General features: G+C 38.3%; 1 protein-coding gene across 2 annotated transcripts in view; it reads right to left on the bottom strand.

Moving 5' to 3' along the window:
• Positions 1-2,640, bottom strand: part of acp1 (acid phosphatase 1) — a 32,637-nt gene extending 29,997 nt beyond the window's left edge. For both annotated transcript variants that reach the window (XM_074685276.1, XM_074685275.1), the window contains exon 1: positions 2,544-2,640. In XM_074685276.1, the coding sequence (XP_074541377.1) occupies positions 2,544-2,586 (43 nt within the window). In that variant the 5' untranslated portion in view covers positions 2,587-2,640. The remainder of the gene's footprint in view (positions 1-2,543) is intronic.
• Between the last annotated feature and the right edge of the window lie 9,951 nt (positions 2,641-12,591).

Here is a 12,591-nt window from a genome sequence, read left to right on the forward strand (position 1 = left end):
ACATGTTTATAAGCTTTTATCAACCGATACCGATACTGTGCAGATAATATCATGCATCCCTATAAATACCTGTTTAACATCTTATCTCTTGTGGCTAAGAAAGCCATTACAAGCATGGCCGTAACCAGCTATGAGGTCACCGAGGTCCGGACCACGGTATAAATTTCAGAGAATAAAAAATTAAACGAGCCCCAGTCGGCGCATCAATGTATAAACACAGGGGAGCCTTTATTTTGAAACCGCTGCATGCAGGAAGTTATCTGATGAAGCCTGTAATCGCAGTGACTTTGAACGCGCTTGACAGGAAGCAGAGAACGACACCGTGAGGTGAGTGACAGATTCTTTATTATTTAACAAACAAGCAGCCCGCTGTAAATGAGGCCGGACCTTCCGGTGTTTTTGACCAACACGATCTGACAGTGTCTTGTAAACCTTCATGCAGAAAGGTCCGTTATTTTGCGTCTGTGCTGATACAGCAGTATATCACTTTTTAGAAAGAGGAGGAGGAAGCCGGGGGTTTGATCCGAGGTCCAAACCCGCGGAATATTTCAGCAGGATTTAATTAATCTCATTTTATCCCATGATCTGTGTGAATACTGATTCAGACTGGGTTTAAACCTACTTCAAACAGGTAAAAGACGTTCAGGTTAAATTGCTTGATGACAGTTCCCCCCGATGCCAGTTTAAAGTGCTGTTTTTTAAAACAGATTGTTTTGTTTACAAAATATGTCAAAGAGGTGAGAGAATCTGCGAAGAGTTTCTGGCTTTAAAACAACCAATAAGGCTCTAAATAAAAGAATCAGTGGATGTCAATGACTGGTCTGTACCAACATAACACCAAACTTTACATTTGATACTTTTTTTTTTTTAAATGCAGTTTATTTATATAATTACTTTCATGGGTTACAGTTGCATCGATTACATTTACAGATCATATCTCAGCAAAGTAAAGGCCCAAATTAATGTGGGCCTTTACAATTTTTTAAGTATGTGTATGTATCTATGCAGATAGATAGATAGATAGATAGATAGATAGATAGATAGATAGATAGATAGATAGATAGATAGATAGATAGATAGATAGATAGAGATGTACGTTGCAAAAAAAAAAAAAAAAAAAGAATCGAATCCTTCTTTCTAAATGATCCTAAAATGAAGCATAATCTATATCTGTTATTTTAGGTGACATTTTGGTTTGAATTGTGCAAAAACTGATAAAAAGGGAATTTTCCCCTCTCATCTCAATGTCTCAATGAGAATAGGTTTAAAAAGTCTTAACAACAGAAAATCTCTCTCTTCCTCATTTGCTCAAATGTCCATTACTGTTAGGCTAACAATCCAAATTAAACCTCCATCAGTTCACGATGTATGATTATATGCAGTCTAATATAAAGGAACTTTTAGCTACTATTGATCAAAACTTATTTTATAACTCAAGTTTGTGTGCGTGGGTTAAGGTGTGGGTGTGGGTTGGGGGGTCAAGGTCTGGACCTCACCAATTCTGAAACCCCGGTTACAGCCCTGATTACAAGAACCTGGCTGAGTTCGGAGCCACCTGGACTGAATCACTGGCTGGACATTGTGGAGGAAATCCGATCAATGGAACAAATGACCTACAAGCTACTAATTAAAACAGAACTTTACACTGTAAGATGGTCAAAGTGGCACTCTTATGTTGGAGAGTAGTGTTTGCCCACCCTTGAGTTATAATTGTTTTACTGTATTATCAGTCCTGTGTTTTTGTCTCTGTCTTCAAGGAAAAAATAAAGTTAAAAAAAAAAACTATGTAGACACATTACTAAAAGTATTTTTACATCACGATGGATGCTACATTAGAAGATTACACAATCTGCAACAAAATTCATATACAATTTTAATATAGACCCTCTTTTATGACAAATCTAACCAGCAGCTTTAGAGCTGGACTTCCACTTTTAAACGGTGTTTCGGTTGAAAACGTTACCCTGCTATCTGACGACGTTTAGCAATGTCCTTGCAAACATGTTTTTCATGGATGTTCATACGGAAAATATGTGATGGTTTTTAGTGGCTTATCTTGATAAAAAAAAAATACTAATAATAAAATAAAATGAATTTGCAAGGGATCCCTCTGTAATTCTACGACTACCTTCGGCTCAAAAGTCGACGGCTGACCGGGTAACTCTTTCAGCCGGAACACCGGGATGTTGTCAACAGACGTCATTGGGAATCTCGACCACTGCAGCGTTACTCAGCGTTTACAAAAGAAGACCGTTAAAAATGTACAGCACATACGGCTTTTACACTAACTAAGCATAAGAATCAGGAGTACACTGAGACGAAAAACGCGCCTGTATCGCTTTAACTCATCGCACTTTTATTTCTGGGGAGCAGTTTCGCTAGCGGAAACATTTCAGTTGGCTGTCTTAGGTGAATTAAACAGCGTTTGTAAAAAACTGAAAACACTCTTCAGAGGGTAAATTTTGCTCTTCTATATTTTTCTTTCACTGTAACACTATATGATACCTGTACAAATAAATTAAAGACTAAATTAAGCCTCTTACCCAAGCACACGAACAAAACAGACTTCGACCCGGATCCCGCCATGTTGCTGTGAGCTGAGGGTCCTGAGTGACGTCACAGATAGTGTCTCACACGCGCCTGAAGAAAACTCTGGACGGTTTTTTTTATTTATTTATTTATTTACTTATTCATTTATTTTTTATTGTCAATGTACAAATCAACAAGGTATCACATTCGAGTGAAAACAGTCTTATAACAAGAAAAAGACCGAGCAATCACAATAATAACAAAAAGATAACTTACATAAAGCACAAAAATAAATAGATAAATAAATAAATAAATAAAACACAAGCGGTCAATTATGAACCAAAGTACAAAAGTACCCATGTAACATTGGGCTTTTTGAGAATTACAACATTTCATACATTTTTTTTATATATATTGATCTCATTTTGAAATGCATCAAATGTTAAAAACGACATTTGTGTATGAAAAACTTAGCCAAGATGATTAAATTATTATTCATAAACTGTGCTTTCTTGTCCTCCACTAAACCAAACAGTATGTACTCGGGACGTTTTTGTTTCACAATTTACTTCAACTCGACTGAAATTTAGAGAGGCACCCAAACAAAGGGGCGGAGCGTCGCCATATCGGCAACGCATACCGGAAAAGGCAAACCGGAAGTTGATCTTCTTCGTCTTAATGAGAATTAATAGACTATTGACAATCCGAAAATAAGAAAGCCTAATTATTAAAATGATTTCATTGCTTTACTTGTAAATGAACACACCTCACTGCACGTTACTGTGTATATATATACGTACTGATTAAAGTTTGATACAGTGCAAAGAACAAATGGTTATTTATGTACGGAACAAACCAGAAAACATACATTTAAACCAGAAATACAACAACAGATTATTAGTTAAGAAACACAACCAGGGGTAAACTGCCAGTCAAGGAATCCATTATTAACCATGGTAATACAAAGAATGGATACTTTGTTATGGAGCGGCAAAAAAAATCTTGTTTAAGTCCAACTTCCGGTTTGGTAAGGGCGTCGTAGTGCGGAAAAAATTAAAAAGAACACAAAGAAGACCAACTTCTGGTTTGCCTTTTCCGGAATGCGCTGCCGATATGGCGGAGCCCTGTGCCTGCAGATGGGTACTCTTTGAAATGTAAAACAACGAAGATTCAGTAATTTTTTTCAGTGTGTTTTAAATAATTAAATCTAGATTAGAAAATGTGTAAAACCAAAATAAACAGATGCTTAAATAGAATTACAAGTTTGATCATGTGAAACTTTCTTTGCTGTGTTTCACATCAGATACTTCCGTTTGTACACTTACATGAAGTACACTGTGTACACTATCAATAAATCTTTGATTTTAGATAATTTCCAAAAGTGTAGTTTTAGTCTTATTTCTAATTTACATTTTACTTTATTTTTTGTTATATTGGAATAGTGCTCTAGAAATTAGCTAACCGCAGAGCATTTTCACGAGTTACAGGTTGCTCGTAACACAGCATAAGTACATAGTAAAATATAAAGTATAAGCTTCTGTTAACCTCCACCATTTTACTCAAATAAGCAATTTGCGGCTCCATTGGTGATTAAAATGATTAAGAATTATGCTAATTATGTCTGTCATGTTGGCTTGTTTACAAACCAGAGTTCCTTGTCTTGAACTGAGATTCGAACCCAAGCCGCCAGTGCAAGACCTAAACTACTGTACCAATGGGTTCATACCAACAGTGCCTCTTTCTCATGTTTCTTTTTAACTGTGTTATTCACATGCTCCACATTAAGATGAGTTCAAACAGATGCACATCATGTCTTTTACAGAAACCATCCACTTGCTCTGGGCCATATGTCTGTTTGGTAATAAAGACATTCCTATTTTTAACAATTACAGATTGTTTTACTGTTAGTGAAGTCCAAACAATGTGAGGTCTGTGGTTCAAACTAAGAGAAGGGGGTGCTTTGGGTGTGCTTATTTTTGCAGATGTAAAAAGAGCTGCTCAGATTATAGCAACATAACTGTTTTCTGCATGACGTTGGTGAAGATTTTGATATAATAGATTTATTTCCCCACAGAAACTGGATATAAATCAGCTACAGCATGAAATTCAACCGATGCTTTGTGCAGCTGATCCAAAGCAATCTTTGTTTAAACTAAGATTCTTCCAGATAGAAAAACTGATTCCCATAACTCTGGTTTCCTTATGTCTGGAAATCATTATAATGAATGTTTGTTCCTCATGGTATAACTTCCTAGTTTTGCTGATGTGTCACAAATTGAATTAAGGGATTACAATCACTCCAGGATGAACATGGCAAGCGGTAAATAAATTGGTGGAATTTCACAGATGCTCCACCTTGTGTTTCCTCATTATCCTGAAATCTTAAATTATAGTGGGATTAAATGCTTTTGTGTTTGATTTCTGTTCAGGCCTGTTTTTCATACAGTAGGATTATTTACCGCTGACATCAGACAAAAACACTGCATTCAGCTCCAGGAGGCCTGTTCTTATGTGTTTGTGTGCCATAAGTAATGGCAACAACAAATACACACATGAGCGTTGACTCACAGGCGAGGATCAGTATACAATCCAATATTACCCATTCTATTTAATATGTTTTTATAAATATGTATACAGGTGTAGTGGTTTTTTCCAATCTGAGCAGAGAAAATTAAAAGCCTTAAAATGAAAAGACGTTTTGTTTTAGGTCACTCTGGTTAGGTTGTCGTTACCTCCCCCAGTGGAAATATGAAAAAGCCTGTTTCACAAGCTCCCTTTGCCTTTTCAGTCCAATGAATTCATCACTGCAAGCAGCTACTGCTACAAATAGACCTCCATCCTGTGGGACACATGATGGCTAACCCTTTGCCAGTTTATAAATGACCCACCTCTTGCTCTTGTCCTACCCTTACATGGTCACTTCTTTCTATCAAAATAAAACAAAATTGAGATGGTATATTTTGTACAGTCTGAGGGGTAACGGTCCATCCACTTTGGCCTCCTGGCCGATGCTTGCACAGTGCAAAAATGTAGCAAAGGAGCTTCAGTTCCCCATATGGACAAAGTTGTCTTTGCTATTTTTTTCACTTCTTATTGGTGTTTCTTGACAAAATGTCTCGTAATGTCTTTTAACAGTCAAATTTGTTTTTAGGAGAATATTTGCTATGTGTGTATCAACACAGGAATTTAGCCTGACACCTCCTGTAGGTGTGAACCATAGACTGTATAAAACATGGTCGTTGTCTCCTCAATGTCGCACGTCTGTTTATGAAGCTGAAAATGAAGCAGATCAGCAATCGCGGTCATATTGGTAGTGGCAAGGGCTCCGCGTACAGCTATAGGGCACCTGTCAGTCACGTGACCTCTGATTGGGCGAGCTCAGGATCTTAATATCCTCTGAACGTCCAAGTTGGAAAAAAATTCACCCCCGTACAGTGTGTGCAGATAGTAAAATTAGCGACTCAGACAGGAGACTTTTTTTGAACCAGGCTGTAAATAGGTTAATTTCTGCTTTAAAAACAGCTTTTTTTTAGCTTGGTGTGTTTGTGACTTCCTGTTCTTCTGGAGACAGCCTCAAGTGGACACTCGAGAAACAGCAGATTTTAGCACTTCAGCATTGTCTCATATTCTTAGACCGGAGGTTGCCTCTTGGTGTGAACTAGTGTCTGGTATCTTGTCAACTATGTGTATTTCCATTTTATTTTACTAATGGCAAATACAAAACAAAGATTTAAAAGTGCATTACTGAAATTATTTTTTTAAAGTTTGGACATGGGTAGGGTATAACTCTGAAAAAAAACTGAATCAAAAACCTAGCAAAAACTTTCCAGAGGCCTCCATCTTCTTTTTTTAGATACAGTTTTATCTTGCACTTGCTCCAGTCTTGTGTCTTGTTTTGTAGTTTGATACAGTCATAATCTAAAGTTTGACAGTAGGTTTTTCATTTTTATTTAGGATGCATATCTGTTTCAATAAAATGGTTTTCAGTTTCATGAACTACTACAGTTGTTGTCTGCCCTCAACAACTAACATCAGTCAACTCAAAATGAAGATGTAGTCTCCAATACAGTCTTCAACACAGCTGGCCCAAGGAATAAGCAAACTGAGAGCCTGCTTAGGGCCCTCCAGCCACTAGGAGGCTCCAAAGAGCAATTAGCAAATTAAAAATAATTTTTTTTTGGTGTTTTTTTTTGCATTTATGAGTGATGATTTTTATACTTCCAATGATATATTTTTGTACAAAAACACAACTTCATATCAACATAGTGCTGCTATTGTGCCACATCACAGGTTATGTGAGCCTACTACGATGCAGTGCACACTGTCTGTCCAAAGCAGTGGCGGCTGCTGGTCAGTCAAGGTGGGGATGCTCCTTTTTTTCTGGCCTACATCATAAATTTGTTTACTTATTGAAACGTAAATTCTACCCTCCATTCCTTTTCAAGAAAATGATCTGTGACCCTGTCGTACCAACCTGGTGTTTTTTCCAGAGATTTTACCAGTGCTCTCTCAACACTCGTCGTTTTTTTGAAAAGTAAACTCGCTGGAGATCAAAAAAGCCTCCAGATCAGCCCAGAACAACTCAGAAGATGCTCTGGTGGAGGGTTATACTTCAAGATCTCTGACTGGCTCATTTCACTGTCAATCAAAAAGGGATTCAGCCTCAGACAGATCATCCAATCATCATGCAGAAGCCCAGCGTCCAGGCCAGCCCACTGCCTCATAGACCCCCAGAGACGCTGAGCGTCCGATGGGCGGGACAAAGCCCAGCGTTTATCCAATGACCGTCCAGTTTCCACAGTGGAACAACCCACTCTACGCTTCCCCGCTGAAGTCAGAAGACGCTCAGCGTCCGACTGTGTTAAAGCGCTGAGACGCTGCGGGGATGAATGAGAAAGAGGTGGAGCCAGTTACCTGTGATAGGAGCTGATTCTGAACAAAAGATGAAGGAATTCTAGCTCAGATTTTATCAATGAAATGTACACACAGCAGAACATATCAACACTTTTTAGGGACATTTTAGGGGAAGCTGAGCTTCCCTTGCAGTCTTAGAGCAATCGCCACTGGTACAAAGTGCAGGTAGCTAAAAGCAAAATGTGAAAAAGGGCTGATCCTTCAGGCCCAGAGAAAAAAAAAAGGAGGAATGAGAAGGAGGAGAAAAAACGCCAAGATTAAGGGATGTTTGCATGTCTTAGTATTAGCAAATTAGCTAGCTAGTACAAAATGAAAGCAAATGGTCACATGCTAACCTCTTGATATTTACGTAACACGAACTTTGAGGCCTCATATTTTTTGGCTTTTTATTTGTATTTTTTTGGCTTCAAAACAAAAATTTTGCCAACGTTTGATAACAAACATAGATAAGTATGTCACCTTGTTTGCAAGCAGAAATAGAGGGCCCCATATCGAATTTTGCTGGGGCCAGCTCTGGTTATAGATGTGAATTCAGTTTGATGTAAAGAGCTGATGAGTCCTCACAGGAGCTTCAAGTCAATTCCAAGTATTCACAAGATCAAATAGTTTGACTTTTCCAGAAATATCGTCAGACTGTTGTTTGATGTGGACAAAATTAACAAGAAATGATCGCTTTAAATACAATTTTCTGTGAGAGTTGTGTTTTTAACCATCTATGGTCACAGGTAAAAACATTTCTACAAAGACGTAAGCAGAAGAAAACACCATAAGAGCAGGGAGAGTTAACCAAAACAACATGCAAGCCAAAAACAATGAGCTGAAAGTTACTTGAAGTTCCTCAAAGCTGCCAAGTTTCAGCTGAGCTATGATAGGAACCTTTTCATTAGTTTGATATTTTGTTTAGATAAAATAAAGATAAGATAAGCTTTGAATTTAGATGACTCTTGATAATGAGGATGACTGTGTTGTTTTTCTGCCAACACAAATAAAGAAATCAAACCACCACCCATGTCTTAGCCGGGGAAAAACACTGCCACAGCAGCAGATCTTCAAACATGGTTGTTTTCAGAAATACAGTAAGACGAGCTCCTGACAAATAGACCAATTAACCGGGTCGCGACCTTGTATTCCTGGTGATCAGCGCTGCATGCATGATCACCAATTACAAGCCACTTTACATAACACTAAAACAATAATTGCAAGCCAAAGATCCTCGCAGCAATTACCTCTCATAATTTGCAAACAGTTTTTAATTGAGTCACTCAGTTTCATTCACGTCCAAAGGATGGAGGATAATTATTATGAATGACTCAATTGAAACACAAGTAGCAGATGATGCAGCGTCACATTAAAGTGTTGAATATGTTTGTCCAGCTCGCAGTGTAAGTGAAGGATTAAATAAAAGTGAATGGACTCCAGGGAGAGGTGACTAATGGCTACTTTGCTCTGTTTACTCAGCTCCCCCTTCACGCCTTCCTGAGTCTGCTCCCCCGCTCGTTTTTATAATTACAGTTTCATCAATCAGTCGCTCAGACAGACAGGGGAAATATGATGCAAATACTTCCAGTTTAACTCGAGCATCAAAAGATGAGTTGTTTCAAGTAGAGTCACAAGGCAGACAGAAGGGCATATGATGTGGTCTTTATTTAAATGTGACTATAGCGCCACCTTCTGGCTTGGAGTCTCACGCACACTGTCGTAAAGATGTGAAACCAGGCGTGTGTTTGTTTTGTAACAAATTTTCTTTGCTCAAGTCATTTTTTCACCAGATACGCCACGAGGTAAGGTATTTATCAGTACAGTTACGTAGTGCTACAGTTCGAAACGTGACATCAGGCAAATATTGTAGTAGCCGCCTATTTGTACTATTTGTAGTGCTATCGGCAGCCCGTTGCTACCACATATCTGTAGGCTAACATGACAACAAGGTAACTGTCAGTTCGAACAGTAAGATAGAATAGAACTTTATTGTCATTGTAACAAGTACAACTAAATTGAAGTCACAGCAGCAATCAAGAAAACAAAAGTAAGAAAGTGTATAGAAAGTGCAAAAAGGTCCATAAGAAAATAGATGCTGACAGCTTGTCCATCATTGTCCAGTCAGCCAGTCTCCACCTCCACAGGATCCAGGACTGAGCTTCTTCAGCAGTCTGTTCAGTCTCTGTCTCCTGGATCCTGTCTGCCCACAGCAGGTGAAGTTAGCTCTGTTAGCCACGTCTGTGAATAGCATGATGCTACTCTGCCTTCTGGCATTACCTCTGTTGCTGGGTTAGCACAGCTAGCTCCTCCATCTTATTGGAAATAGATCTTACGTTCCCAATAACGATGGATGGAAGGACAGATCCATGTCGTCACTTCTTAGCTCACACCTGAGAACCAGCACGTTGTCCTCATCTTCTTCTCCTCAGCTTGTGGGAAGACATCAGGCCTTACATCAGTTAGCATTGACACGCTACAAACTGCTAACAGCTGAGTTCACATGTAAACAATGCAGCCATGGTTACATGTAGGATCTCCAGACAAACACAGGAGAAAAAATGGTAAAAATACCACTGAAGACCAGATTGGTGTCCACAACCAATAAATGATCCATACAAAGTGATGATCCACTCCAAATACAAAGATGACAAAAAGAGATGAAAAAATTACAAGAAACGGACAATTAGAGAGAGCTGCTGCAAAAGGCAGCCATAGCCAACAGGGCGGCGCCTAGTAATTGAAAACTGCGTCTCTGTTTACATTCATTCATTCAGCCATTCTTTGAAGTTTGGCCGGTTGTTTATTATTTGTTTCTTTTGGTAGCATGCGTACGCTCCCACCAAAGGTCCTTGATGTTGCCTAAAGTATGTAAGCCTATTTGTAGCTGGTCACCCGAACAAAGCAGACGAACTTGACAGGTGCAACTTTCCTTTATTTAATTGACAATGTGAAACTAGACAGGCACAACAAACAAAATTTTATTACAGTTTTAAAATCACTCAGTTGCAAAAATATTAAATACTCCATTACATGAATTCATTTACTTGAAATACATAAAGTCAATTGGAAAACTCAACCATAGTTTAAAAACACATTTCACAACGTGTACAAAATACATCGTACAACTATTACGGCAATTAAACAACACACATACCTCACTCTGCCGACCAGGGGTGCTAGTAACTCTGAGGCAACGTCAAGGACCTTTGGTTGGAGCGTATGCATGCTACCAATCAAATCAAATAATAAACAACCAGCCAAACTTTAAATAATGAATGAATGTAAACAAGAGATGCCTTAACCTATCGTGCTGTTCAAGGGAAGAAGCTCAAGTGACAACACAGGAGTGCGCCACTTAAATGCTTCCTGACAGCACAACTTCTAGTTGAAAACAAAAGGGTTCTGCAACGCAGAAATAATCAGAAAAAATAAAGTAAAACAATAATAATTAACAAAAAGGGCAGCCAGTTTTACCATTTGGGTCCTTTCCAAATTTTTTATAATTGATAAAATAAAAACTAGCTTAGTAAAAAGCAAACATCAATTATGTGTTATGTGACTAAAGTCAGGGTTGTAAGACGACTGACGTCAATTTTCCTTAGCGGTTTCGAAATCGGTCACTTTTGTTCCTCTTTAATTTGGTACTTTTTAGAAAATTCTTTGTGGTCGTTCTGAAAATGTCATTTAACAAAGACATATCATATGCATATTTTAAGTGACAAATTACAAAAACTTGTTTTAGTTCGATGATTGTATCAAGGTATCACCTTGAACTCCGAAATAACTGTGCAACCAAATAAACAAAAAAAAGTATTTGATTAAGAAAAAACATTTATTTATTTTAATTATTTTCTTTGGCAAAGCCAGAGGGAGCTTCTACAAGGAGACTAATCTTATCATCTCATCTTATGTTTCCCATGTAGTTTTTATATCATGACTTCTGTTTTATCTACACAGACCACAGAGTAACAGCTGAATGCTGCCTATGTTTATTGTTTCACATTAGCAACTTAATGTTAGCATTTGGCAAAAAATGTAGCCCCTTATAGCAATTAGCATTGCATAGACTTGTTCAGTCTTGGCAGCCAGAGTAATAGTGGTTAAACAAGAATGTGTCTCACCGCTGCCCACACACACCCTGTTAAGTAACTTGCAGAAGTATTGATAACTTATAATAACTGACTCCTCAATATCCAGGGAACAAGATATTTGGGCCTCTCAGCTGTGCTATCCTCTGAGGAGTCATAAATCACACAGGCACTGCCTCTTTTTTGCACCAAGCTTTGGATGTGAGGATTGATATAACGCAGGTCACTATCAATTTGAAGTCAAGGTCAAATGAGGATAAAGAACAAGCAAACACTGAAGAATCCCCATGAGGACCATTCATTCTGGTTTTAGGGAAGCCAGTCAAAAGAAATCACATGGCTGAATAAACGCAATCAAGCTGGAATAAAACAGATGTGGTATGAAAATTTCTGTACAAACACTCAGAAATATAACAATGGCTTTAATCGTTTGAGACGAATCAATTTACAGGGCAGTTAGGAACACTAACAAGCAGAAGGTTTTGGTCCTCGATTCAGTCGCTGAAAGGTAACAAAAGCTCTTAAAGACTTAATGTAATGATGTTCATGCTTTCTCTGCTGTTGCAACATATAAATCTTAGGATCTGGTATCTTAACAGCTCTCTCTGCTCACACATGTTTCAGATTCAGACTCAGAAACTTTTCCCAAGTACAGAAGAAATTAAAAAGGGGGGGACCACCGTTACCTCCTTAGTTCCTCTGTTAGGATTTTTCCCTCCTTATTTGGATTTCCAAACTTTGATCTCTTTGCCTCTCACAAGCTCACAGGATTTCAACACACATGTTAAAGGGACCTGTGCCAGAGCTGGACTTAAGAACTTTGAGTGCGAAGTGAATATTTTGGAAAAAAATATTTACAAGTTGCATAATTTCATGCCTGTGCTTGTTTCTCTTTTCACAGCTATGCACTCAATCACAGCCCCTGTGAAGGAGGCTTTAAAGCCAGGGTGTCTTTGTTAAACCCACTTTAGTGGTGGGAATATCTCCTGATTGAGCTGCTGGGTGTCATTAATTCATCAGACGTTGGTTCAGTTTCACTTCAGTAGTATAATTGTGGCGACTATCAAGGAGCTTTTCTTAG

The sequence above is a fragment of the Halichoeres trimaculatus genome, unplaced genomic scaffold (assembly GCF_033239565.1).
Source record: "Halichoeres trimaculatus isolate MK-OKI-2021-1 unplaced genomic scaffold, fHalTri1.1 fHalTri1_scaffold_13, whole genome shotgun sequence".
NCBI lineage: Eukaryota > Metazoa > Chordata > Actinopteri > Labriformes > Labridae > Halichoeres > Halichoeres trimaculatus.